General features: G+C 42.2%; 2 protein-coding genes, 1 long non-coding RNA gene and 9 other non-coding genes across 16 annotated transcripts in view; 10 read left to right on the forward strand and 2 right to left on the reverse strand.

The window, feature by feature from the left end:
* Zbtb37 (zinc finger and BTB domain containing 37) overlaps positions 1–6,953 on the reverse strand; it is a 32,893-nt gene extending 25,940 nt beyond the window's left edge. For 3 of the 4 annotated variants that reach the window (XR_015048050.1, XR_003836758.2, XM_029477927.2), the window contains exons 1-4: positions 6,875–6,953; positions 6,183–6,380; positions 3,898–4,854; positions 1,731–1,830 (exon numbers count right to left, since the gene is read on the reverse strand). Coding sequence is in view for 1 of the 4 variants with exons in the window: in XM_029477927.2 (XP_029333787.1) it covers positions 1,731–1,830; positions 3,898–4,826 (1,029 nt within the window). In the remaining 3 variants the exon portion in view is untranslated. Of the gene's footprint in view, positions 1–1,730; positions 1,831–3,897; positions 4,858–6,182; positions 6,381–6,874 lie in introns of all 4 variants that reach the window. The other variant, XR_015048049.1, reaches the window with a different exon arrangement.
* A 323-nt stretch (positions 6,954–7,276) lies between these two features.
* Positions 7,277–10,767, forward strand: LOC110297540 (uncharacterized). 2 transcript variants are annotated; one of them, XR_002378302.3, is made up of 11 exons: positions 7,277–7,291; positions 7,839–7,889; positions 8,064–8,096; positions 8,289–8,325; positions 8,645–8,687; positions 8,927–8,959; positions 9,390–9,417; positions 9,609–9,656; positions 10,217–10,255; positions 10,442–10,498; positions 10,679–10,767. It is a non-coding gene; the product is annotated as an uncharacterized LOC110297540 (long non-coding RNA). The 2 variants fall into 2 exon arrangements; XR_002378298.3 differs by lacking the exon at positions 7,277–7,291 and adding an exon at positions 9,227–9,267 and having other exon boundaries at positions 7,837–7,889.
* On the forward strand, positions 7,492–7,571 carry LOC115032423 (small nucleolar RNA SNORD74). The gene has a single exon (XR_003838102.1). It is a non-coding gene; the product is annotated as a small nucleolar RNA SNORD74 (small nucleolar RNA).
* On the forward strand, positions 7,931–7,992 carry LOC115032527 (small nucleolar RNA SNORD75). Its single transcript, XR_003838182.1, has one exon. It is a non-coding gene; the product is annotated as a small nucleolar RNA SNORD75 (small nucleolar RNA).
* Positions 8,139–8,221, forward strand: LOC115032406 (small nucleolar RNA SNORD24). Its single transcript, XR_003838079.1, has one exon. It is a non-coding gene; the product is annotated as a small nucleolar RNA SNORD24 (small nucleolar RNA).
* Positions 8,792–8,851, forward strand: LOC115032424 (small nucleolar RNA SNORD44). The gene has a single exon (XR_003838103.1). It is a non-coding gene; the product is annotated as a small nucleolar RNA SNORD44 (small nucleolar RNA).
* Positions 9,086–9,151, forward strand: LOC115032525 (small nucleolar RNA SNORD78). The gene has a single exon (XR_003838181.1). It is a non-coding gene; the product is annotated as a small nucleolar RNA SNORD78 (small nucleolar RNA).
* On the forward strand, positions 9,461–9,544 carry LOC115032410 (small nucleolar RNA SNORD79). The gene has a single exon (XR_003838085.1). It is a non-coding gene; the product is annotated as a small nucleolar RNA SNORD79 (small nucleolar RNA).
* LOC115032425 (small nucleolar RNA snR60/Z15/Z230/Z193/J17) lies at positions 9,707–9,787 on the forward strand. The gene has a single exon (XR_003838104.1). It is a non-coding gene; the product is annotated as a small nucleolar RNA snR60/Z15/Z230/Z193/J17 (small nucleolar RNA).
* LOC115032421 (small nucleolar RNA SNORD47) lies at positions 10,302–10,379 on the forward strand. Its single transcript, XR_003838101.1, has one exon. It is a non-coding gene; the product is annotated as a small nucleolar RNA SNORD47 (small nucleolar RNA).
* Positions 10,534–10,609, forward strand: LOC115032409 (small nucleolar RNA SNORD81). The gene has a single exon (XR_003838084.1). It is a non-coding gene; the product is annotated as a small nucleolar RNA SNORD81 (small nucleolar RNA).
* Positions 10,768–13,412: 2,645 nt separating the features above from the next.
* Dars2 (aspartyl-tRNA synthetase 2, mitochondrial) overlaps positions 13,413–26,773 on the reverse strand; it is a 36,775-nt gene continuing 23,414 nt past the window's right edge. The window contains exons 12-17 of the mRNA XM_085842477.1: positions 22,422–22,484; positions 19,167–19,319; positions 16,998–17,216; positions 16,699–16,809; positions 15,708–15,783; positions 13,413–13,991 (exon numbers count right to left, since the gene is read on the reverse strand). Of these exons, the coding sequence (XP_085698603.1) occupies positions 13,777–13,991; positions 15,708–15,783; positions 16,699–16,809; positions 16,998–17,216; positions 19,167–19,319; positions 22,422–22,484 (837 nt within the window). The 3' untranslated portion in view covers positions 13,413–13,776. The remainder of the gene's footprint in view (positions 13,992–15,707; positions 15,784–16,698; positions 16,810–16,997; positions 17,217–19,166; positions 19,320–22,421; positions 22,485–26,773) is intronic.

Raw genomic sequence — 26,773 nt, forward strand, 5'->3', positions numbered from 1 at the left:
TAATAAATGCCCAGTGGTTTGGAATAACAAGACATTATAATAGAAGTTAAAAAGATTAGCTATTCACTTTATTATTATTTTCAAAGACAGAATCTTACTTAGCATGTAGCTTTTACTGGCCTGGAATTTGCTATATAGACCAGGCTGGCTTTGAAATGACAGAGATCCATTCACCTGCCTGTTCCCCAGTGCAGGCATTAAAGTCACACATTATTATGCCTGGCAAGCTATACAATCTTTACTACTTGTATTTTTTTTTTAAGGACTAAAGTGTCTAATTTATTGTGTTCTATATGGTTTACAGCTTTGAAAATCAATACTCAATGATTAGGATCTATAAAAGACAAAAAAAAAAAAAAGTCAACCAACCACTTACACTACCTAAGGAGAGTTGGGAAGTTTGTATGCAGAAGACATCATTCTTGTGAGTTTTGTTGTTGTTGTTGTTTTTTGAGACAAGGTTTCTCTGTGTAACCCTGGCTGTCCTGGAACTCACTTTGTAGACCAGGCTGGCCTACATAGTGAGTTCGAGGACAGCCAGGGCTACACAGAGAAATCCTGTCTCGAAAAAACCAAAAAACCAAAAAAAAAAAAAAAAAAAAAAAAAAAAGATGAGGTTCTCTTCTATAGCCCTGGCTAGCCTGGAATTCATTAAGTAGCTCAGGCTGGTTTCAATTTTGCAGTAATCCTGTCTCTATTTTCCAAGTGCTGGGATTACAGATTTGTACCACAACATCTAGCCTTTAGAACTTTGTAGTATGATGTAGTATGACTTAGGAAGCAAATAAAGAAAAAAATAGGAAGGAAATAAGAAAAAAATACAGAGCTGCAGAGATGTCTCAGGGTAAGAGCACTGGCTGCTCTTCTAAAGAACCTGGGTTTAATTTCCAGGACTTATATGGCAGCTTATGACTGTTAACTCCAGTTCCAGGTGATCTGATACCCTCATATAGACATAGAGACAAACATTAGAGCAAAACACCAATACACATAAAAAAGCAATAAATCATATATATATATATATATACGTAAACATACAGGTACACAAAGATAATATCCATACAAAATAATAAATACACATAAATGTGTAAGCTTATGTTTTTTATATTTGTTTAGATATTATATAAGCTAACTACTACTGCTACTACTACTACACCACACACACACACACACACACACACACACACACTCCCTACCTACCCCAAATGAAATTACTTTTAGTCCAGGTTCTAAATGACCCAAAGGTATAATGTTCAGGAGTTAATTTTACTGTCAGGTTTACAGATATAGCTCTATAATCAGGAAAAAGTTCCACATTAAAAAAAAAAAAAGACTTAATTTTATGTGTAGGAGTGCTTTGCCTGCCTACATGTACATATACAGAACACATGTGTGCCTAGTGTCTGCAGAGGTCAGGAGAAGACACTGAATCCCCTGGAACTGGAGTTATAGATGGTTGTGCACTGGGAACCAAACCAGGGTTTTCAGTAAGAACAGTTAAGTGCTCAAACTGCTGAGCAATCCACCCTCACTCTGTTGTTTTTTTTTCTTTCTACATCTCAAATCTAATTCTAGCGTGCTCCCAAGCAAGATTAAGAAACATTTAATATATATCAAATCCAGTATTTAACAGGGCCACTGTTGTTTCTCCTCCATCTTTCTTTCTTATTCATTTATTCACTGACAAGTTCTTCAACCACCACAGCAATCCTAAGCCCAAAGCTACATACCTGGGAGCTAAGTTGCTTAGGCTCATCCATTCTCCCAGGAGACTCACTTCTGGCTCTGTGTCTTTCTGTCATGGAAACAACACTGCCGGAGGGACTAAATCTGTTGGAAAAGGAGCATAAAGGGGACCAATAGACAAGTAGTGTCAAAGAACTTGAATGCTGTTTCTACTCTATCTTATCGCTGAGGAATGGAACTAAATCAAGCAGAAATATTTTCAAAGTGACAAAGCAAGTAGACCACATAGAAGATGAAAAGTCTGTAGTTGTGTTTTGCGTTTATGAGCCATGGTCTTGCTAGGAAGCCTTGGGTGGTCTGGCACTCACTACACTGGGTAGGCTCCAAGGCTACATGTGCATCAACTCATAGCAATCCTTCTGGTTCAACCTCCCAAGTGCTAAGATTCCAAGCATGTTCCATGATGCCTGGAAATTCTGGCTCTTTTATGTGACTACTGGGGTTTGGGCCATTCCTTCTCTTACGGTAAGTTCATAGTTCATATAAATTAAAGCTCTTTTTGTATTTAAGATATACATTCTAATATAGTTCTATTGCAGGAGAACAACAGCTACCCACACTGGGGATTAATATATTCTGTGCTGAAGGATATTTAGTCTATCAAGGTCACGTGGTGGAAAATATTCAAATGAACACCACCTAAGTGGCTAAAAAAAATCCTAAATGTCGACATTATCAGCTATAAAGTAAAGAAACAAGTTAAGTTGGCTTTAATTACTCCCAAGATCATTTTTTTCACTCATGTATGAGGGGCATGTGTGTAGAGGACAGATAACTTACTAGAGTTCATTCTTTCCTTCTACCATGTGCGGGCCAGGGGGTGACCTCAGATGGTCAGGCTTGATTCTAAGTGCCTTTACCCATTTCAATCTATTTTAATCAGGGAACAGAATAAGCCAGCCTATCTTCTTAGTGCTCGGTAGCCTAAGGCAGGAAGAATGCTTAAAAGAGTTTGAGGTTAGCCGGGCGTGGTGGCGCACGCCTTTAATCCCAGCACTTGGGAGACAGAGGCAGGTAGATTTCTGAGTTCGAGGTCAGCCTGGTCTACAGAGTGAGTTCCAGGACAGCCAGGGCTATACAGAGAAACCCTGTCTCGGAAAACCAAAAAAAAAAATGAAAGAGTTTGAGGTTAGCCTAAGCCAAAAGTAAGCTATAGATCATCTTGAATTACCTGTCTCAAAAAACAAAACCAACCAAACAAACAAACAAAAAACAAGAGCTGGGCGGTGGCGGCAAACTCATTTAATCCTAGCACTCAGGAGGCAGAAGCAATTAGATCTCTGTGAGTTGAGTTCCAGGCCAGCTTGTTCCAGGTCAGGCCATATAAAGAAACTTTGCCTTGAAAAACAAAAACAACCCCCACAAACAACAACAAAGTACAAATATGGCAACCTATGCCAGTAATCCCAGTACTCAGGAGGCTGAGGCAGGAGGACTGCCCTGAGTTCTAGAACAGCCTGAGCTACAGAAATCGTTTCAACAAACAAATAAATAAATAAAAAAGAAAGAACTCAAAACATTCCCAATCTAAACTAGTAACATTTTTCTTTCAGTTGACTAGATGAAAGCCAGTGCTATTTCCATGAAAGGGAGCTCCTCTAACAGACTCAGTATAGGAAGAAGAAACAGGCCTGGGGTGGGAGCAGCTTCAAAGGAAACATTACCAGGTGACACTTGAAAAACATTCAAAAGCTTTTCTCTAGAATTACTGTCATGTAGTTGCTCTAATTTGAAAATTATTGATGGTACCAAATTGTCTCTGTTGGTAAGGGCAAAGAGAAATACACAGTGCTATAAGGCAAGTCAGACTCCGCAAGGTTACATACCTGTGTGAGAAACAGCAATGTTACCAGACCCCTGACAACCAGCTCCCTGCCTAGTGCAGAGAGCCCTGGCAATTACTGATCCTAGAGTGGCTGCAGATGCTATTCTGATTCACTGAAGTGGCTAATTTTACCACAGTTCTCATAACATCGTCAATATTTCAGATCCGGGAGCCTCCTGTGCTGAAAATGCAAGTCTTCTGACATACTTCCAGTCTCCCAAAGTAAGCTGAATAAGAATATCAGGTAAAAAAGATGCCCTCTGTAACACAGAAAGCTTATTTAATGATGTCTGTACAATAGCTCTAAAAGGAGAAGCAAAACTTACCTGTCAACTTCACTGCTGGTTGGCCGAGCTACCTTGGTTCCTGAAGACCCTAAAGTATAACTTTCCTGTCCTATAGAACCATGGCCTGTGGTGTCAATCACCATGGCTGTGACTTCCTCTGCACTACTCCCATCTTCTCCAGAAGGCTGATTCTCTGGCCCAAGCCACTCTTCTAGATTTTCAGTTTTGATGTGCACTGCTCCAAGAACCCTAACTTCATCACCACTCCGGGCCCCCTGGTCTGCTAGTCCTGTTTCCACATACCACTGTCCTGCTCTGTTGATTCGAAGAATGGGCTCCCGGCCTTCTGCATCAGAACTCTGTTCAATTATCTGAGGACTGGTGGGCTCCTCCGGGGGACTGAGCTCTCGGATATCCAGCACGGCACTGACCTGCCCTCTCCAGTTTCCCTTTGAGGCATTATGCCGTGGACTAAGTGAGCGGTTTAGATTTGGTGTAGCCCTGTGAGACTCTGGAGGTCTCTCTTGATGCTTTGTCCTTGTTTGACTTAATTCTGCTTCAACCTCAGCCACATTAATTTTGAAGTGAATGCCCTCTAAGATCTGTGTACATTTGTCTATAATATGCTGCATCTGCAGAAAACTAGCAGCTGTTAGGTAGCTGATGATATCTGCTAGTTGCAGGCATATCCGCCCTGTGTAACAGAAAGAAAGGAGTTGCTCAAAAACAGTAGGGTTCTTGATGACAGAAATGGACACAGTACTCATTTCATTCAAGGACATGTGATCCCGGAAATAAGGGGAGCTGGCAGCCAGTACTACTTTGTGAGCCCGAAAAGCTTGTCCTTGCACATTGACCACAATATCACAGAGACGGCCTTGCATTCGTAGCTGGTTGAGATGGCTCAGAACAGAGTTGCTGAAGTCGGGGATCTCCAATTGTATGTTCCCACTTTTCTCCATGGTCATGCCTGAAAGCACAGGCAGACATTCAACCCTGCTGAAAGAGCAAAGCACAGTCTTGGTACTAGTTTGACTCCCTTTGTGCTTTCTAGTTCAAACATCCCTACAAATTGAAAATCTTTCCATGAGTGCCAGCTACACATACATAATTTTAGCGCTTGGAACACTGAAGAGGCAGGAGAATCATGAGTATGGGCTAAATAAGTGAAATCTTGTCTCAGGAAGAAAAAAAGAATTCTTCATATACAAAGAGAGATCTTCCTTATGTTTGGATGTATAAACAGAATTGCCAGCAGGTGTTTTGTTAGTAACAAGGCTGGCCTCAAACTCCTGATCCTACCTCCTAAGTGCTAGGATTACTGTAAGCTGCTGAGCCTGGTACAAGGTATTTTAGATTTCACAGTAAAATGTAATTAACATACAAAAAAGTGACTGCTACACTGCGAAAAATTCAAGCTATGCTTATATTTTATCAGTAGGCTATATAAAATAAAGACAGGAGTTCACTAAGAAGGGGCATCAAACACATACAGATTGGGTATAAAGTGACTAATATCCTGCATGAATGGCCGCTATTATCACTATTTTTCCCCCTGAGGCAGTGTCCCTCTATGTAGCTCTGGATGCCCTGTAACTTGCTCAGTAGACCAGACTAGCCTGGAACTTAGCGATCTACCTCCAGGAATGCTAGAATTAAGCCACCCACCAGATATTTGTTTGTTTTTGACAGGGTCTACAGAGCCCAGGCTATTCCTGGAACTCACTATGTAGACCATCTGGTTTCTAACTCAAAAAGATCTGACTGCTTCTGCTGAGATTAAAGAATGCTCCTGTTAGAGGTGTTTGACTACCATGCCCGATTAGGCCCATATTTTTAAGCTTACCAGTTTAAGCTCCCACTTTTTGAATACGGGACTCTGAGGTGATTCTGAGAAACATTCCACAGCCCTGTCAGCATTCAATTAACATGCAGAGAATTTGTGGCCTAGTTTCCAGAGTTAGCAAAAACTAAGTAAAACATTTTCTCCCCAACAAACTTGAAACTTGGGTTTCCATCCAAAGTGGTGATGCTACTTTGGGAAAGTTGGCTCCCCACAGCTGACAAAAATAAAGCCTGAAATTTCACACCACAAAGACTGCAATTGCATCAAATAGTCTTAATTAGTTGAGGGTAGTTCCAGTATACCACAAGGATTTAGGCTCACCGTGCATCCAATGTTTCTCTAAATTTATGAGACTACACAGCACACCAGGAAGTTGTCCGGACACGCTCACATTATCACCTCGCATTTACAATACACTTATTGAGTAAACAGGGAAGTGCAAACACGGCTTTCAAGAATCAACTTTAACCAATCTGACCTTTTTCCAAAGCGTTATTGTTTGTTTTGAAACTTTTAATCCATTAAGAGCCTCTGTCGATGCCATCACGAATTCAGATGTTTATTTTGGAGCCTACACCAGCGCCTTTTTTGTTTGCTCTTTCCAGCGATTCCCCAGTGAGGAGGAAGCCCCTGGAGTAAAGTCTTTCTCTTAGCGTCCGCACTGAAGGGGCGAGAGCTGTAAAAGGGAGAATCGGGAACGCTTGGGGTTGGCCAGTCGGGTACTGGGGAGGCCTCTATCAGTGTCAGGAAGCATGGGAAAAGGGGGACCTGGCTAAGCGAGGAGGTGGCACGGATGCCGGGAAGCTCGACAGGAGCAGAGCCCCGCGGCAAGGGAGTTGCGGGCGCACAGGTGAGGCGCGGGACCGGGAAGGGGGCGGCGCCCCGGGATCGGTCGAGGGCGGCGGAGGCTGCCGGGGTGGGGGTGTGTCTGGGTGTGGCCCCGGCGCGCGCGCGGGGTCCTGAGGGAGGGGCTCGCCAAGGGGGCGGGCCCGGGAGCTCCGCAGCCCCGAGCCAAAGGGGCGGAAGGTCGCCGAGTGCTGGGAGGGGAGGTGGGGCGGCGACTGAGCGCCGCAGGAGCTGGCTGCAACCGAGACGCGGCCCGGGAGCGTCGGGTATGAGCTAACGGGGCGGGGGTGCGGGGCCCGAGCCCAGTCAAGGAGCAGCACCTACCTCCGGGGGTGGAAATGGGCCGGAATGGGCCGGAACACCGTCCCGGAAGTGAAACCCCCCGCCCCCTCCTCCCCAGCGAGCGACGTGCCGGAAGGAAATCAGTCACCCTCACCCCGCCCCTCCCCCAGCGCTTTCCTTGCAGGCGCCCCCTCCCCTCAGCCTGTACTCCTCCCCGAGGCGGAGGGCGGGCCTATCGTGCCCGCGGCAACTCCGCCCTCCGGGCTCTCGGGGGCGTGGCCAGAGGGGAAATTTTGTGAGCCTGAAGAAGGTGGGGCTAGAGGAGGAGTCTGAGGGCGTGTGAGGGGCGGGGTTTAAGTGGACGCAGCGAGCAGCCGTGCGTCTTGACGTCACGAAGACCTTATATACTCGACTCAGCCGCCATCTCAGCCTTTCGGAGCTGTGCGGCGCGCTGAGCAGGTATGCGATCTCTTGAGTATGTTATGGCTTCGGGCCTTGGAGGCTGAAGCGCTGGAAGTTGGTGGGATTCCGGCCCAGGCCGGTGAGCTTAGTTCAGGGCACAAGCTGGAAACTTTTAGGAGGTTGGCTCTGCGTGTATTTGTGATATAAAATAGTATTGGGTTTTGGTCTGGACACCAGACAAAGACGACTCAGCATGCGTGTTCATGCTATGATGAAGGCTATGTTGGTAGGGACAACTGAGCTTGTTGATGAATACCAACGATTCTGATGGCAGAGCATGCTGAGTCACCTCGTGTACGGTCGACAGGGGTGGAATGCAAAGCCACGCGGTGTTTCACCATGGGATGGAGTCTTTTGCTAGAGACTGACACTAAGTAGGCCTTAGCCACTAACAAAGGGTAAGATTTCTCTTGGGAAGTACCTGGATTAGAGACTTAAATGTAATTGCTGGATATGTCCAACTCACAGTGCCTATGTGGACGGAGTTCTTTATAAGACTGGTCCATTTTGTGGGAGTAAAACTAAAAATTAACATTTTTCTTAGGAATGGCAATGTGGACCTCTGATGGAACATCTGGTGGGATCTCACAGTCAGGTAACTCAGTGGGGGGCATGACTAAAACATAATGACCATAAAGCCCATGATGGTATGAGAGTAGTGGACAGAAGGGATTTCTGAAAAACACTTTTCTGAGGCTTTAATTCAGCTAATGGAAAGGGTTTAGTTCAGTGAAGAAGGGGACTGACTGTTCGCATCTTTTATTTCCAGTTCTGTGGCAAAGGAGGATGAAGACTTAAAGAGGTGAGTACTGAATAGTAATGAGAAGTTAGGTTGAAAGGACAGTGCCACAATGATGACATCATATTTGCTACTCTTGACTGTTGGGATGACGATAGCTTTAAACCACCATGATTATAACTGAGGCACACAGAATAATGATTTGGGGGCTACTTACAGAGTAAGCAGTATTTACATAAAGACTTTCCCCCCCAGGACTCAACAGGAAGCTGGATAACAGAAAGAGAGCAATGTAAGCAGTTTTTTGTGTGCATGTGGTCCCATTACAAGGAATACTCAATGGCAAGTGAGCACTAAAGATCCCTCAACCCACACGTTGAATGTAGAGTTCCCTGAAAGCAATTGTAGAGGAGTGGGTGGGAGATCTGAAGTCAGGGCATTGCTTCTTCTAGGTATCTGAGGAGGATGGTTTTTGATATCTGTGGGAGCTAGTGGTCCAACACAGGGTTTATAATTGTCATTTAGGTCACATTTGGTGGACTCTGGTTCCCCCATCTTAAGTGCTGAGTCAGCGGCCTAACAGGGCAGCTTTAACTGTTTGTTTGTTGTAGGTGCTAGAATAGAAGACCAGAAAATGAAAGATATGAAAAAAAGGTAAGTGAAACTAAAGGAATTGTAGATGCTAAACAGGCTTGGCTTTGTTGTGCTCTGCCAAGTACTCTGGCCACGTGTTCCGTCCTGGTCATAGCTGAACACAGCCTGCATGATGACAAACAAATACTGACTACCTGAAGATTTTATTAGCTCTATCTGATGGTGGGCTTCTTTGGCATTTATTGTGGGGCAAACTCAAATCTGTTGACTGCATTCAAAAGCTCTTTAATTTTTTTTAGGTGGAGTTTAAGGCTGGATATACAGCTTGAAAAGTAAGTATTGAAAAACACTTGAATCTAGGTCAGTGCAAAGGGACATGCAGAGACTTTAAATCATCAAAACTCCATGCATTGTCTTATGGATGTTTAGATAGGTGTATTTTGGACAACACAGGGTTCTTGTAATGATGTTGATCAAATGTCTGAGCTGAAAATAACTTGTAGACAATTTTTAACCCTGAAGAACCCTGTGGCAGGCAACTAGGAATAGTTGAGTGATGTTAGCATATTTGTAAGGTATTTATTTTCTCTTAATTCTAGTTACTGTGATTGCATGCTTGTTCATTGGCTGGCTTGCTTGGGTAAGAAGCCATTGGGGGCCTTGAATTCCCTCCAGTCATTTGCAGAATTTCCTGTGTAACATTTAGCTTTTGAACATGTATGTGCTACCATCAGTACTAAATGGTGCCTTAAATTTTTTCAGGTACAAATGATGGTTTGAATAAAGAAAGGTAAGCATTGCAAATTTGGTATTTATTACTATATGAATTAAGGTACTGTTGGTGATGACCAATAAAGTTAAACAGATGGGAATCTCTCTGAATAAGATTGAAGATTGATCATTAAGCTGAAACAGTATTTAAGAACATCAGTAAATATACTTTACAAGTACATATTTCTAAACGGAGTATAATTTCTGCAGGTATGAACGCATGGGTCACTTCAAGTGAAGGCACTGCAAACACAATGGGTAAGTCTTTGAAATGTGCATTTATTTACTTTCAACCCTTTCCAAAAAAGCCGATACCATGATGATAACATAGTTCAGCAGACTTAACTCTGATGAACAATCATGTCTTTCGCTCCTATCTGATGTATCTGGCTGTAATGTTTTATCCCTTTTAAAGAGTTTTCCTTGAATAGTATTAGGAAATACAAGATAGCCGGGCGTGGTGGTGCACACCTTTAATCAAGCACTGGAGGCAGAGGCAGGCAGATTTCTGAGTTCGAGGATACAGAGAAACCCTGTCTGGAAAAACAACAAAAAAAAGGAAATACAAGATAGTCCCAAGTGATGAGGCCAAAGCCTGATGCAAAGGTCCCATGTGCTGTGCCACTGACTTAACCCAGTAGGACAGTTTTATTGAGAAATACAGTTCCCTAGGGTATGATTGCAACCATAGTCTCAGGCCTCTTGGCAAGAGAATTGATGTGAGCCCATGGAGACTAGTGAAGACAACTGAAAACTGAAAAGAAATAAAATGAAGATAAATAACTGCACTAATGAATTTTTTTTTAATTTTCAAACAGATCAGTCATTCTGGATTTCTGGTCCTTCTGAATTTTAAAGTAAGTCTCAGTCACCTTGTTTTGTACAGATTGTGATATAGCTTGTAACCAGTGATGTGATGATTCTGCCAAATGATACGAAGTGATATCACCTTTAAAACCGTTCCATTTCATTTCTGAGGTTACTATAGTAACATGTAAAGTTTAACTACTCTAAGCCAGAGAAGTAAGTCTTTGTTTTCTTAGGGCTGCGGTGACAAGTGGACATGCAGTGACTACCTTTTGTACCTTCCTGTTTCTGAGGTAAGAACTGAAAATGCTTAACCATGAACCTACTCCAGAATACATGATGATCTCACACAACTTGAACTCTCTCACTGATTACTTGATGATAGTAAAAGATCTGATGTTCTGTGTTTTACCAGTTACCATTTAAGTTAAAATTGTAGAGATGTGTCTAACAGCTACCTTCTGTTGTTGCAGGTGCCTGGATGGAGGTTCAAATAGAAGATAGTGTCAGATATACATTGTGTTGTCAAAATTTTACCATTAAAGTGCATTACAACATGAAATGTGAAGTGTGCATTTTATTCTGATGAGCACATTGTGGGGAGGTCACATTAGAGACATTAGCTTTAAATCTATTAGCTGCCCAGTGACTGGATGGATGGTATTGGTGTCAGTATAGTTTGTCTTTGTGCTTATAAGCACAAGAGCCATTTTTCTGTTTGACATTTAAATTAACAGGAACAGAGTTAACAGGTGACTGCTGAGTCTTACATCCTGAATGTCTAATCAGTTATATAGTCTTAAGTGGGGCATACCAGCCCTTTAAAGGTCTGGAGATGGCCTAGGGGCACAGGTATGAGGTAAAATTTGAGGTATAAACCTGTAAGGTAAAAGCCTAGACTTAAGTGTTGTCCCCATGCCTAGGGGACAACACCAGGCCTAACAGTATTCCTAATTAGAAGGAACACTGATACTAAGTTGGGTCTTAAGGATATTGTTCACTCTGTCTGGGCTTGGTTCCTGAGACTACTGAAAAACTACATCCCTTAATTTAACAGAAGTCCAGTTTGGGACGCAGTGCTGGGTTTGGTGGCCCCAAAGGGGAAGTTGAGGCTATTTTAGTTACTTTAGTCCTTTGGCTGTAGATAAGGACTGGTCAGGGATCCTTACGAGCATTGGTTCCAGGCAAAATGTGTAGGTATTTGGAGCTGCCACTTTAGAGTTCAGAGGAGGTATAAGCTTTAGTCCCTGGGAATGGGGGCAGTGTTTCAATGCTCAAGATCTGCAGTTGGCCTCATTTTCCTGATAGAGTGGTCTGAATCACTGGATGGAACACTTAAATAGCTTTTCTAGTTTCTCATTTGGGGATTTATATTATACAATACAGTCTCACTGAAATGGGGTTAAATCCCATCGCTTTCTGGGGTTGTGAGGATTTGAATTTTTCACATGCTAGTCGAATACCTTTCCTGTCATTTTGTATGGTAATGCATTTGTGAAGAGGTCAGGATGACCTATACAAATCTTTCACAATGTGGAATCCAGCTATCCAGTCATCTTGACTGCCTGGTCTCTTTGGAGGCAGGTTGCCTTGATGTAGGATTTCCATGTAGATCAAGCTGGTCTCAAACTCAGATCTGCCTAGGATTAAAGGTAGTGCTTACTAGGGCCAGTTGGGAGTTATTGGTCTGTTTTCTTGACACCCATGGTTCCTTAATTTCCAGAAGACAAAATCAGGGTTTCATTCACTGAATCTCTAGACAGTCATTCCCTTAGCTCAGATCTACCTGCCTCTGATCAAGTAGGGAGTCCTCTGCCTCCTTCCACTTAAGCACCCTTAGCACTGCCTCATTAGGCCTTTAGATTTTGTATGATACTGGTGATTGACCCACTGAGCTGTGGACATTCTGTACAAGTGTCCTTCCAGGTCTCATAGCTGCCTTGACATCCTCAGTGAGAGGAATCACCTAAGTCCTGCAGTGAGTTTGTGTGTGTGTAGGGAATGGGGGGGGGGGGGGGCAGAGAAGCCCTGAAGATGTTAAGGGGAGTGGTTCCCCTTTCAAAGAAGGGATAGATGTTAGGGGTGGGAGGGGGTGCTAATAAACTCATTTGAATGTTTACTACTAGAGTGACATTTTTAAGAAAGGATAATGGATTAGGTTTGTGACTGGAGGCTTTAAAACTTCAAGAACCCATGCCTTTAATCCCAGCACCAGGGAGGCAGAAGCAGCAGATCTCTAAAAGTTTGAGGCCATCTTGGTCTATAGGAAAGAGTTCAGGACATGCAGGGCTACATAGAGAAACTTGTGTAACCCTGTCTTGAAAAACCATAAACGAGCCAGGCAGTAGTGGCACATGCTAATCCCAGCACTTAGGAGGCAGAGGCAGGCAGATTTCTGAGTTCAAGGCCAGTCTGGTCTACAGAGTGAGTTCCAGGACAGTCAGGGCTACACAGAGAAACCCAGTGTCTCGAAAAACAAAAACCCCCAAAAAACCAAAAAACAAAACAAAAAACCATAAACAAGAGCCCATGCCAGGAAAACTGTCTTGAAAAACCGTAAGAAAGCAAATAGTTCTGTGCCAGGCCCAGTCTCCCAGCAACAGCAGGTCAGGATATAGAACTCTCAGCTATTTCTACAGCATGTCTGTGTTTGCCACCATGCTTACAGCTAAAACTATAAACCAGCACCAGCCAAATGCTTTATAAAGAGTTGCTTTGGTTGTGGCGTCTCCTCACAGCAATAGAACAGTGGTTAGGACAGCTGTATTTTCAGCCCTGCTTTACAGTATTTCAAATCACATACCTGCCACAAATGTAACCTCAACCTGGCAACAAGAGATCTGTGAGACAGCCAGGACAAGTGTCATTCACATTATATAAGCAGCTGGGGCAGCTAAGAGACATTTGTAGCTTGCTTAAGGTACAACACAATAGAATTCTGTTACTTGTAATGTTTTTTTTTTTTTTTTTGATTCTACTATACTACTTAGAACATTATATTGATGGCTGAAAGATTACCACACAGTTTAATTTATGGTTCTAGTGAGGCTAGACAAACTGAAACCTTGCTGCATTAACTGGCCAGTCTACAGAGGCAACCATGTTGTACTACCCTCATTCTAAATAACTTATCTGGGTTTAGAAACATGCTTGGAAAACAGGAAGACTAAATACTCAATAAAGAGATTTTTTTTAAGATTTATTTATTTTTATTATATATAAGTACACTGTAGCTGTCTTCAGACACTCCAGAAGAGGGAGTCAGATCTCGTTACGGATGGTTGTGAGCCACCATGTGGTTGCTGGGATTTGAACTCCGGACCTTCGGAAGAGCAGTCAGGTACTCTTACCCACTGAGCCATCTCACCAGCCCAAGAGATTTTTTTGTTTCATTTGACAATTTTCCAATTAAAAAACTTCCACAGAAAGTCCTAATGGTACACATGACCAAGTTACAACTGTGTAGCTTCTGTTTCTTACTCGGTAATGATTGCTTCTACACAGACACTTGGTTCTAAAGTCTGTGGCAGGTCTGGATCTTATTTTAAGTTTGGTGAAGCAAAGACAAAAGTTAAGAGCTCAAGTGTTTGGAAGGTGTGGCGGATGCACTCTCCTCTTCTGAGTCTGCTGGCCACAAGACGTGGATATGGTAAGGCTTCAGCTCTTCTGGAGACACGGAGTCTGGAGCATTGCTCATAAGGTCCTGTCCTCGGTAGGATTTAGGGAAGGCTATGACATCTCTGATGCTGGGTGCTCCCGTGACAAGACATACCAGTCTGTCTAACCCTGTGATGTAAAATACAAAGTGAACATGATGAGAAATGTATAGCTTTTAGCTCTGAAAATAACTTTTTTGGGGGGACGGGGTGGGGGTGTGTGTGTGTCAAGACAGGGTTTAGTCCTGGGTTGTCATGGAACTCACTGTGTAGACCAGGCTGGCCTTGAATGCAGAGATCCACTCTGCCTCCTGAATCCTGGGACTACAGGCCTGTGCCACCACCACTACTATTACTGATCTGATGGGCCTTTTTTTTTTTTTTTTTTTTCTTTTTTTGAGACTCTGCAGCTCTGGCTGGCCTAGAACTTTGAGAGATATCCCTGAAAGCTGGGATTAAAGACATGCACCACCACTACCAACCTTGGTCTTTATGTAAAAGATGTAGAGAATTTTTTCTTTCCCGGCCCTGGTTTCATACATTCTAGACAAATGCTCTACCACTGAGCTACATCCTTAGGCCTGTAGAGAATTTACATTAATTTTTGTTTGTTTGTTTGTTTTGTTTTTGCGATAGGATTTCATGTCATCTAGGCTGACCTGGAACTCTTCCAGACATTTGTACTATTTTTAGTGTGTGTGTGTGTGTGTGTGTGTGTGTGCAGGTTCCTACACAAGCTCCCCCAGCACTTGAATTACAATTATGAGCTGGTTGATATGGGTGTCTGAATTTAAATTCAGGTCATATCTGATGCACATAAGAAATGACTGTGGCAGCATGCACACACAGATTCAGGTTTGATGGGGATCCCAATGGGGAAGTGGCCATGAGCTCCCACCCCAAACCAAGAAGCTATCTGCAACTGACACTTGCTTGCAGAGGAAAAATAGTTTTCTCTAATTGAGTCTCTGGGTATATTAACCACACTTAATTGTAGGCCCCATGCCCAGCGGTAGATGGCAAACACAAAAGGAACCCAGTGGTAATTTTGTAGACTTTTGCTTTGTTTGGGCATTCTTTGTCTTGCTGGTCTTTTGCTTTTATGGCTTCTGAGTTTGTGTTTTTATGTTCTCTGTGTGTGTATTTACAGATTTTTCTTTTTATTTGTCCATTTGTCCCATCTAAGAAGAGGAAGGAAGGAAGGAAGGAAGGAAGGAAGGAAGGAAGGAAGGAAGGAAGGAAGGAAGGAAAGAAGGAATGGTGTGGAAGTGGGTAGGTAGGAAGGATCTGGCAGGAGTTGAGGGAGGAAAAGCTGGTCAGAATAAATTGTATGATTTCTTTTTTTTGAAAATATCTAAAAAACAATTTAATTAATATTTTATGTGCATTAGTTCTTGCCTGATTATACATCTGTGTGAGGATGTCAAATACTGTGGAACTGGAGTTATTGACAGTTATAAACTGCCATGTGGATATTGGAAATTGAGCCTGGGTTTTCTGGAAAAACAGCCAGTGCTCTTAACTGCTGAGCCCTATCTTTGGCCCCTAAATTTTTTTCCTCCAATTTAAAAATCAGGAGCAACACCACCACCACCATTCAGGCTCTCTGCAGGAATAACAGGCACTTGTTTTGTTGTTTTTTTGTTCTTAAGGGTGGGGCTGGTGTAGATCTCACAGTAGCCTTGGCTGACCTAGTAGAATTTGCTAAGTTGATCAGACTAGCCTTGGATGCACAGAAATCTACCTGCTTCTGCCTCCCAATCCCTTCCCCTTAAACTGAGAATCTGAATTTGAGACACAGTGCCATGGAATGGAATTTAGTGCACAAAAAAGACAGATTGTTTACCTAAGGCAATTCCTCCGTGTGGGGGTGCCCCATAGTCTAAAGCCTGAAGCAGATGGGAAAGCAATTTCACATCTTCCTGAAATGCAAAACACATTTTATTTATTTAAATAGAAACTGAAGGTCTTCTGTCATAATGTAACAGCAAGTACTAAGAAGAAAGTGAAGTTCAGGTTAAAAATTGACAGAACCTAACTAGTGATAATGCCTGGGGAGATGTTCTATAAAAACCTTAGGAGGGCTGAAGTTTAACGGAATAAGACTAGTCACTCCCCTGTATTCCAGCACTCTGGAGAAGGCAGGAGGATAATGAGTACCAGCCTAACCTAAGTTATAAAGCAGTAACACGAAAACCAAATACACACAAAGGCCTACCTATATCTTCCTCTTAATACTGGCCCTCACTGGAAATGACCTTTTAGGAGTGTAGTCTCAAGAGTCTTCCTTCAGCTCCTGCACTACAGGAGCCAGGGTTTTGTTAGTCCAAGCTGGTCTCAAATCCACAACCCTACCTCAGCCTCTTAAAAGGTGAGATTTCAGGCTTGTGCCACCATGTCTGGCTCTGAGCTTTGTGAATTGGGCATATACCTGCTGCCTCAGTTTCTCATCTTTAAAATGAGAATAATGAGTATCTACTTACAGAAATTACTGTAAATGATATGCCAGTGTATCTCTGGGCGTGGTTCTTTGTTTTTGAGTCAGGGTCTTGCTATGTAGCCCCAGGATACAGGCCTGGAACTCAAGGCAATTCTCCTATCTCACCTTTCTAACTGTTGGAATTACATGCATGAGTCACCACATTGGCTGTGTAGCAGATAGTCCCTGGCACCCAGTAAGCATTGATGAGTAACTATTATCATCATCTGCTCTTCCTAGTGCTACATAACACACGAAGAGAAGCTGACATTCTGTATCTAGTAAACTCTCCATTTAAAATAAATGTTTCATAAAACAAAGATGTGGGTAAAAGGGAAGGTTAGAAGGTATGCTATACCTTTAGCAATGTTTCCAGGATGTACCTCTGTAGCTGGGCATCATGGATTCGGACAGAACCACCTCCTATCTCATTGCCGTTTAAAACCAAGTCATAGTGTTGGCCACGAACCTACAGGATCACAGAACTTTTATGTTACAGAAAACTCCTGGCTTTCAAATCTATAGGATCAAGATACTGTACTTAAACACAATTTATTAACAGTAGGCTCAATTTTTATCTTTGGTTCTCCTGAGGAAATCTAGAAGTTCTTTGTATCTTCAGGATACTTCCTTTTATTTGGAAGAATAGGTCAGTACCTTTTCTGGCTCAGTATAGAGGAGGTGAATGTCACTGGAATTAGGAGCAGTAAATGGGTGATGGGCTGACTCCAGCTCTGTGGGACTCTCTTCCTTGGCAAGAAAGAGTGGAAAGTCAACCACCCAAAGAAAGGAGAACACTGCTGGGTCTCGGAGCACCGCTCCTCTCATCTCCAAAAGGTCTGCACACTCTAGCCGTAACTTTCCCAACAGAGAGCACTGCAAACAAAAGACACAAACATTAAGCTAGCTTCTTGTCAGAGTGGGCATCAGATGACACAACCTAAATTCTGAAGACTAGCCAATAAGTAGATAAGACTTTCTCAGGAGACGAAGATATGAGGATGATCTGACTGCCAGCTATGTAACCACGCATGACCATTAGCCTGGGCTGCCTGTGTGAGCACCTCAGACCCCAGGGACCAGGCAAACAGCTCCAGAACTTTACAGACCAAGCTTGGAGCCTGTTGGTCTACTTACTGATTTCTCTACATCCTGTCATCATGGGGATAAAATAGGTACTTCAACACTGAGTTATTTACTCACTAATTTATTTATTTTCTCCCAAAGCAAGGTTTCCCTGTGTAGCCTTGGCTGTCCTAGAACTCACTCTGTAGACCAGACTGGTCTTGAACTCAGAGATCCGCCTGCCTCTGCCTCCCAAGTGCTGGGATTAAAGGCGTGCGCCACCACCTGGTTCATTATTTATTGAGATGAGGTATTGCTTCCTTACCCAGGTTGTTCCTGAACTATTGAACTCAATCATGCCTCAACCCCCTGAGAAGCTGGGACCAAGCTACACATGGCTATGTCCGGAATAAAATTGTAAAGTTAGGTGAGACCAAGTACATGAGATATAGAACCCAGCACAGTATGGGGGCGTCAGTTCCTGAAGGGAACCCACGTAAAGGTCAGATGTGTCTGTGACTGGAGTGTTTGTGGGGCAGAGACAGTGGATCCCTGGAACCCACTGAGAGCTACTCTAACCCATCAGAACTCCAGGGCAATAAGAAACATTGCCTTAGAACATAAGGTAGAGATTGAGGAAGACTACGCAGTATTAACCTCTGGCCTTCACACAGGCACTCACACGTGTGCACACACTCATCGCACGCACACACAGAGTGGGAATGTAGGACATAGTACTGGCTTCGATCTTATCTCTCCACCCACTAGCTATGCTACTCTAAGGGGACTTAACCCCTGCACCTTACTTGTCTTTCCCCTTCCTCTCCCGACTCTCTCCTGAGACATGGTCTCAGCTATGTGACCTAGGTGGCCTTCCTCCTTCCTAGGCCTCTTGAATTCTGGGATTACAGGTACGAGCTGGCATGCCCAGTTCTATGAGTTTTAATATCCATGTTCCACTTGTAATGTTTTGTTTTTTTCACAAAGACCTTTCAAACTACATCTACTTTCCTGTCTATCCCCTGACCAAAGTGATTCTGTTAGTTCACAGCTGCACTTAGCACCTGTAACTGAAAAAGCCCTGCCTTGACTGTACCGGTTGAGGGTAGCAGCCCAGCAGCCAGCCCCTCCAGTGCTCTGAACTCTGTCCCTCCACAGGTTTAGGAATGCATTGTGTACAAAAGTTTGTAACTGCTAAATTTCTTTCTTTCGCAAACCTTCAAAAATATTTCTTTCGTAGTTGTATTGACTTCCTACTGACTCAGTTCTGTGTGAATAAAGCCAATGAGGTAACTAATGAAAAGACTCCAGTTTTAAAAGTTTCATTTTGTGTGTGTGAGAAAATGGGAGAGTCGGGGAGAGAGCCGGAGAGAGGAAGTCAGTTGCTTCTTGTCACGTGGGTTCCCAGGGATCAGACGCAGGTGAATCACCTGCAGTGAATCACCTCACTGCCCCAAGGCTCTAGTCTTGGTCTGCTTGGTTTGACTTTATTGAGACAGGATCTCACTATGTAGTGTAGGCTGGTCTCAAATTTGAGGTCTCCTGTGTTCCATACCACTGTGCACAGAATGACTCTAGTTCTTATACAGTGCACTCTAAAGTAGTGAAAGACATTTACACAGTGATTTATGCAGAGAGGCCCTGCTTTACGAAGTTAACAGTCCATTTGAAATATATAAATAAATATGACAAAAAGGCAGCTTTCAGCACAGGCCCGCACACTTTCAGCACAGGCCCACACACTTAGGCAATTTTACTTACTGCTTTCTCATGTTCCCCAGCAGTCAGTAACACCATGTCTTCTTCTTGTATCTCCAACGATCTGGCTAATTCCAGTCTTTCCTCGTCCATTATGAACTTAGCAAATGGTGAACTCCAGTTCTTCTTGGCATTCAGGAATATAGGTAGGACTTCCTGGATAAAGAAAAAGTCTTATAGATATTTTTTTCAAAAATGAGACAGATTTGTTTTCTTCACAGTACAAAGATTTCTTGTTCCAAGCAGAAGATAACTAACACGATTGTCTTAGTCAGGGTTCCCATTGCTGTGATGAAACATCATGACAAAATGAAGTTGGGGAGGGGAGGGTTTAGTTTGGCATACATTCCATGTTACTGTTACCATTGAAGGAAGTCAGAACAGGGACTCTTAGGGCAGGAACCTGGGGCAGGAGCTGATGTAGAAGCCATGGAGGGGTACTGTTTACTGGCTTGCTCCTCATGGCTTGCTCAGCCTGCTTTCTTGTAGAACCAAAGACTACTAGACCAGAAGTAGCCCCACTCACAATGTTCTGGGCAATCATTAATTGAGAAAATATCTTAAAGCTGGATCTCAAGGAGGCATTTCCTCAACCAAGGCTACTTCTTCTCTAATGACTGTAGCTTGTGTCAAGTTGACATAAAAGCAGCAAGTTCAATGATACCATCTCTTTTTCATCATGAATCCTTTCAAAGTGATATAAAATACAATTGTTAAAGTTAGTCCTGGGGTATAGGTCTGTAAGCCCAACTACTCAAAACACTACAAGGGGAGAATAGGAGGCTTGCACTTTCCTGAGACCTCCCTGAGCTACAGAGTGAGTTCAAGGCCAGCTCATACAACTTCTTGAGACCCCATCTAAAAAGAGGAAAAATAAAAGGAGGGCAGAGATATAACTGATCAGTGGTTCAGCACTTGCCTACTTGAGGGAGGCCCTAGAAACGTCTGTGACCTTTTCTTTGTTTTTACTTCTGGCAGACTGCAAGTGAATGGAATAAGAATGACCTGAGATGAGGCCAGTGAAGGTCCATGTTAAAGGTTTGTGGCCTCCCTCTGCATGTATCCCTATCATTCACACACACACACACACACACACACACACACACACACACACACATACACATCTATAGTAATAAGTACATACGTCTTTAAAAATGCAATAATTTGCCTTGGCTTTCTGAATGCTGGGTATAGACGTATGCCACTATGCCCAGTCTGAAAGAATATTTCTATAGAGAAAAACAGAAAGAAAAGATGACTCTTTAATATAACTTTATGAATAATTTTTCGGTCTTTTATTTTCTAAAAATGTGGTTTGACTTATTTTGAAAATTCCTTCCCTTTTTCTTTGTACCCTGTACTGATGATCGTACCTAGGGTCTTGTACTTGCTCAGCAAGCACTTCCCACTGAGCATCATCCCTGGTCAGTCTCAGTCTCTGTTTAAAAGGTTAAGACAGAGCTGGCTGGTGGCAGCACACAACATTAATCCCAGCACTTGGGAGGCAGAGGCAGGGTGTTCAAGTCCAGCCTGGTCTATAGAGTGAGTTTCAGGACAGCCAGGGCTACACAAAGAAACCCTGTCTTGAAAATCAATTTAAAAAATTAAAAAGGTGAGACAGGGTCTCTCTGTGACCTTCCTGCCACAGCATCCTGCCCCCGTGTTTCCTTCGTATTGAAATATCTTTAGCTCTCATTGAGCTTGAGCTGAGGCACGTGAGGGAAGTTTCATTTAAAAGGGAGTTGAGAGCTGGATGTTATGGTGCATCCTGTAACCCCACTGTTCAAGATGAAGGTTTGACAGTCAAGAGCTCAAGGAAGCCTTGGCTGCATCCTGCCTTAAAAAAGCAAAATAACAAACAAAAATTCAAAAGGACTTAAATATTAATTTCTTTGTACCATAAACTTAAGCACCTCTGCCTGTTTCTGTCATCTCATTCTGTTCCTGTTATAAATGATACTGTGATGAGCATAACATGTCCTTATATTAGGACGCGTCATCTAAAGCATATCACAGAAGATGCTGACACTAAGAGCAAGACTTTTCATTCTATTTTCTGGTTTTTGTTCTATGAGACAGAATCTCAGTAATGCAAGCTGCCCTTGGACTCCTGAGCCTCCTATCTCCATGTAAGTGCTGGGATTACAGGAGTGTGCCATCATGCCCGGCTGCCATGATTCTGGGAAAATGGCCAAGGCAGTTTACATGTTCAGCGACATAAGAATTCCCAGAACCTGTTCCTCATTTTAGTGACATCATCCTCTAAGACCAGAACACAAAAATGTGTTGGTCAAGGTGTACTCATAGTTGTAAAAACAGACACAGGATGAAGGACTGGTAAGGCCTTTCACCCTTGCCATGCCACTGCCAAACCCTGACCACCAATAAAGAAATTCATTTATTTAATTCTTTGTTTTTGTTTGTTTTTGTTTTTTTTGTTTTTGTTCTTTTTGAGACAGGGTTTCTCTGTGTAGCCTTGGCTGTCCTGGGAACTCACTCTGTAGACCAGGCTGGCCTCGAACTCAGATATCCGCCTGCCTCTGCCTCCTCTGCTGGGATTAAAGGCGTGAGTCACCATGCCCGGTGCATTTATTTAATTCTTAAAACTGGATTAAATTCTTCTGTTCATGTAAAAACAGTATGGTTGAACTTGCAGTATGAAAGTAAGTTCGGGGCTGGTGAGATGGCTCAGTGGTTAAGAGTGCCGACTGCTCTTCCAAAGGTCCAGAGTTCAAATCCCAGCAACCACATGGTGGCTCACAACCATCCATAATGAAATCTGATGCCCTATTCTGGAGTGTCTGAAGACAGCTACAGTGTAACTTACATATAATAAATAAATAAAATTTAAAAAAAAAAAAAAAAAGAAAGTAAGTTCAACTGTCTAAATTGAAGTCTTTCAGTAAAAACAGATGAACATCAAAAATATGATCTGAAATATTGATTCTCAAACCTAAGAGCTCACTAGTTAAGGGCAGTTCCCATCATCCTACATGGCAGCTCACTATCACCTCTAACTCTAGCTCCAGTGCATCTAGTGCCTCTCTGGGTCCACGGGGACCAAGCATGCACTTGATACATATACACAAACATACACACACACACAAACACACACACACACACACACACACACACACACACACACACACACAAAACACTAACACACAGAGCATAAAAATAAGTCTAAAAAAGTCAAAACCAAACCAAAACTGGAGTCCCTGCAATTAATAGAATACAGAACAAAACCCTGTTCCTTACCTGACTGAAATGGTGAACTGCAAACTTCCTAATGAACTCAAGGTCTTCCTTCCTTAAGTATTTCTGATGAAAGAAATCAAGGTAAACCCATCAAAATGGCGCCCAGCTTTATGGACAGGTTCACAATGTCAAGTAAGATATAGATATATTTGTGGTTTTTTCCAGTGAAGAGTGTGGAATTTAATAAAAATATGATTTCTTCTTCATTAATGACACATGTTCTAAGGCAATGCTGTAGCTTGTAGACTGTACACAGTCTCACTGCAGACTACCATGACTGTCACCAGATGACTGTCATGCAATGCGCAGGATACAGACAAAGTGTGGTCTCCCTTCCCCCCAGCTTGGAACCTGCCTGCTCTAGGGTGGAGCTACCGGCTCATTCGTCCTGCCACGCCCACTGCTGGAACCTGACTCTGCTGCCTGAAGGCACACACGTGTTTGTCCTGCTACTGGACCCTGAGTTACCTGGCGGGAAATTGGGTTCCCTCCCCCTTCCTTTATAAACTGAGTGTTTGGAAATATTAAATTGAGCCTCGATCAGAATCTGTTTGTCCTGGCTCCATTGTTTCTTCCGCCCCGTCTAGATTCCTCTCTTTGCAGGGAACTGCCATTCTCAGTGAACCGTTCGTGTTGTGGACCGCGGGCGGGCCGCAACAGTTGGCGCCAGAACTGGGACCTGAAGAATGGCAGAGAGATGCTAAGAGAAACGATTGCTGTGTGGAGCTCCACAAGAAAGGAAAGAATCTTCGTATCGGAGGAGGAGCATCGGAGCAACGGACAGGTACACATGCTAGCGCTAGCCCAAAAAAATTTCAGTTTTGAAAGTGTTGCGGGGATGCAGTAGGATACGAAGCAAGTTTGAAGCAGTGCTAACCCAACACTGGTTCTGCTTGGGTTCAGCAGTTCGTAAATCGGAACTAGATACGGAGACAGGCGGTGTGCCGCAGTTTTTTTTAGAAAAAAAACTGCTTAGGTGGAGGAAAGAAGGGTTCAAAATCATGATCAGGCCGTTGTGTTTAGTTTTCAGGAGTTGCTTAAGGATAAAGGAAATTCATACCGGAGAAGGTATGGGCTAAGCTGAGACAGCGTTAAGCCCGAGCGCTGGTTCACTTAGGTTCAGCAGTGAAGCTTAAGAGGAGCTAGGCACAGGCGGTAGGCCGTGGCTAGAAAAAAGCTACATTGTTAGGTGTGAGAAAGGAAAGGGTTTATTAAAAGGAAATTAATACAGGCGGATTGCCCCAGTTATAAAAACTGCATCATGAGGGAGGAAATTGTCCCAAATAGCAGGAGTACTCTGCCCCATTTTGTGTCTTGTTTATGTCTGGTGCACCAATCTGTTCTCGTGTTCAATTCATGTATGTTCGTGTCCAGTCTGTATGAATGAATGTTCTATGTTTTATGTTGGATAATAAAAATGGTATAAAAATCTTTATCTGCAAGGCCGAGAGCTGCCACGTGTTTCAGCCAAAAACCAGACACGTGGCAGGAGGGCCCCTGATTGGAAAAAAATGTTCGTTTTAAGAAAAAGCAGCGAGTGCACAGCCTCTTAGTTTCGAATCTGATAAATGGTTCATAATTAATGTGTTTGACAATGGTAAAGTGCTTTTTTATTCTATGATTGTAGCTACAAAGATTAATATTCTCTGATTGGTCTAAAATTAACTGCTTCATTTGGTTCTTTATTAAAAATGTGCTCTGCATGTTTTCGCATTCAGCTCATAAGTTGTTGGTTAAAATTAATAATTGTTACATTGCTACAGATGGTTAATGTTAAATTTGATAACTCAAGTTTAGAGTCCTTCCGACACGTGGCCTAAGGCAGCCCTAGAGGCTGAGTCTCTTAAGATATTTCTAGTTTAGATAATGATTAATGTGGTTCCTATCCTAAATAGTAAAATTTAAGATAAGATATAAAGCAATGCCTCTTTATTAAAGCGTTAAAGCTTGCTTTAATAGGTATTCATAGGTATTAATTGATATCCAAACTTCGTAATATGATAGTAATGCTTCTAATATTGATTTTAACAGTGATAAATTGTTTTAAACATAGGTTTTGCTTTCCCAAAGTTGTAGGTATTATCCTAACCTTGCACAAAAACTTAAAAATTATGGTTAAAACTGCCATTGTTCCATTGACTGCAGCTTGCAGTTTGATTGCAAATTTAAGATTAATGCTCAAATTAAAAAGTATTTTACCTTTGAGTCAATACAGGGCTCTGGGCAGTCCCAGAGCGGCTTGTGGCCTTTTCTTTTGTTTTGCGAACAATGCCTAGGAGGGTTTTTCCCTGTGTTCAAGAAAATTTCCTTTTAACAGTGTTACAGATCTATTCAGATGTTTAAAATAATGCTTAAATTCAAAGATTTTTGCTTCTAGTAAACTGGTAATCACTAGAAAATTTTGCCTCTATGTATGGCTAATATAGCTTTACATTATGTAAGAAAAATGTTTATTGTTTCTGCTTCTTTACAAGAAGCCAAAAGTTTTAATCTTTCAGTATATATTGTTTCCTAAGTGGAAAGTATTTTATTAACTAATGCTTCTCAAGGGAAGTTTACCTTAAATCCTTGCTCTCACCCAAAAGATTCAGAGACAGTATCCTTTTGTTATTTGGTGTTTTGATTTGCTGCAAAAGGTTTTACAAAAAATAAAGAAAGCTTTTATAATTGTTGTTAATTGGTAATTAAAAATTAGTTGTGCCGAAGACAATTCTTTGGCCAGAAAAAACATTATTGTAAAGTCATTTTTCTCATCCTCCCAGCCGATCGTTGGCCACGTGGGCCCAACTAGCTGCTGTGGAGCGGAGTTTTAAGACACACAGTTGCCCCTATTCCAGCACAAATAATCTGGTTGTGTGCTGTAGATGGTGTTTTAAAATGCTGAACAATCAAACCTTAATTTATATATTGATAGTCAATGCTATATCTCTGAGCTCATAATTACTTAAAATTGTTCGTCCCTCTGATACTATTAATTCTCAAATTTACAATTGCTTATACATATTTCTAGTTAATAAATAAATAAATTATGCACGTGTGACTCTTAATAACTTTTCTAGCTTTCTAGTTACAACCGTTCCTTAAGAAAAATGATTGAAAGTGCAATCAGTCACTGCCCCTTTACAGCCAAATATTTAAAATGTTTTGTCCAAAAAGTTATTAATTCAAAAGGTTAGATATTGTAAAATTTTGAACTTTGGCCTCTTAAAGGACAAAAGAGAGAAATTGTATCCCCATATATACTGTTTAGTGCATTTCCATGCACACTATTTAAAACATACCTTTATTTTCAAAATTTGAGATTAAAATGTCAAATTTAATAAATGCTTTTTAGTATCTTAAAAGGGTCTACTTATTGGCTTATAGATTGATCCTAAAACAGCTACCTTATTAGGAAAGGGAAAAACAGGTTCTCTCCACAGAACTCTACAGAAGCATATTGGTAATTCGTGTGCTGAGCTGACAGGTAAGTTAACTCAGTGTCCTGATTAAAAGGACTAAAAGATTAAATTCATGTTTTAGATCCATCCTTGCTTGTCATTTTTCCAGTTTAGACTAGCTTCTAGCCTTTTAACTTTATGGCAATAGTACATCAGAGACTGTATATTCAGACTTAGTAAAATTAGTCATTTAATAAAGTCATAATGATTTTTCACTCTTCTTCAGTGTGACCAGCCATTCTAACTCAATCTTAGACTGGTCTAATATTCAGTTCAATTATTAGAGATTCCTATATTCTAAATTACCTAGCAAAGTTAATTCAGAGCATTTGCCCCAAGGTCACCAAAGGCTCATCTTGCCTTTACCTTATTTGTCCTAAACTTTTTGCAAACTGACATTAAAGGTCAGTCTGCAGCGAAACGCCACTGGCACCCAGTTACTTCTAATTCTTATGCATTGGCAAAATGAAAGGACCCCTTGACTAATAAATGGAAGGGTCCAGATCCAGTCCTAATTTGGGGAAGAGGGTCGGTTTGTGTTTTTTCACGAGATGAAGATGAAGCACGGTGGCTACCAGAGAGATTAATTCGTCAGGTAAACACAGATTCTGTCTCTCCTCGTAAGTATTCACCTTGAGGACTAAAATTTCCTCTTGAGCTGGGAGTGGAAGCTCTCAAAAAACACTGTTTCCTCTGAGCCAATTCCCCTACAAAAGGCCGGAGATAAACTTTAGCTTTACAATTTGCATCTAAATAAAGTACCTTGACTTCTCCAAACACAAAATTTACATTACTACACTCTAACTGTTTAGTATTCTTCCTTCTCTCAAGCAGGTCAATCTACATTCTCCGGTTCTCCGCCCCGCCCCTAAGAGCAAACAGGTGTTTCTGCTAATCTCAGCATGTGGCCTT

Source organism: Mus caroli, unplaced genomic scaffold (genome assembly GCF_978045245.1).
Source record: "Mus caroli unplaced genomic scaffold, Mus_caroli_1 scaffold_1, whole genome shotgun sequence".
Taxonomy (NCBI): Eukaryota; Metazoa; Chordata; class Mammalia; order Rodentia; family Muridae; genus Mus; species Mus caroli.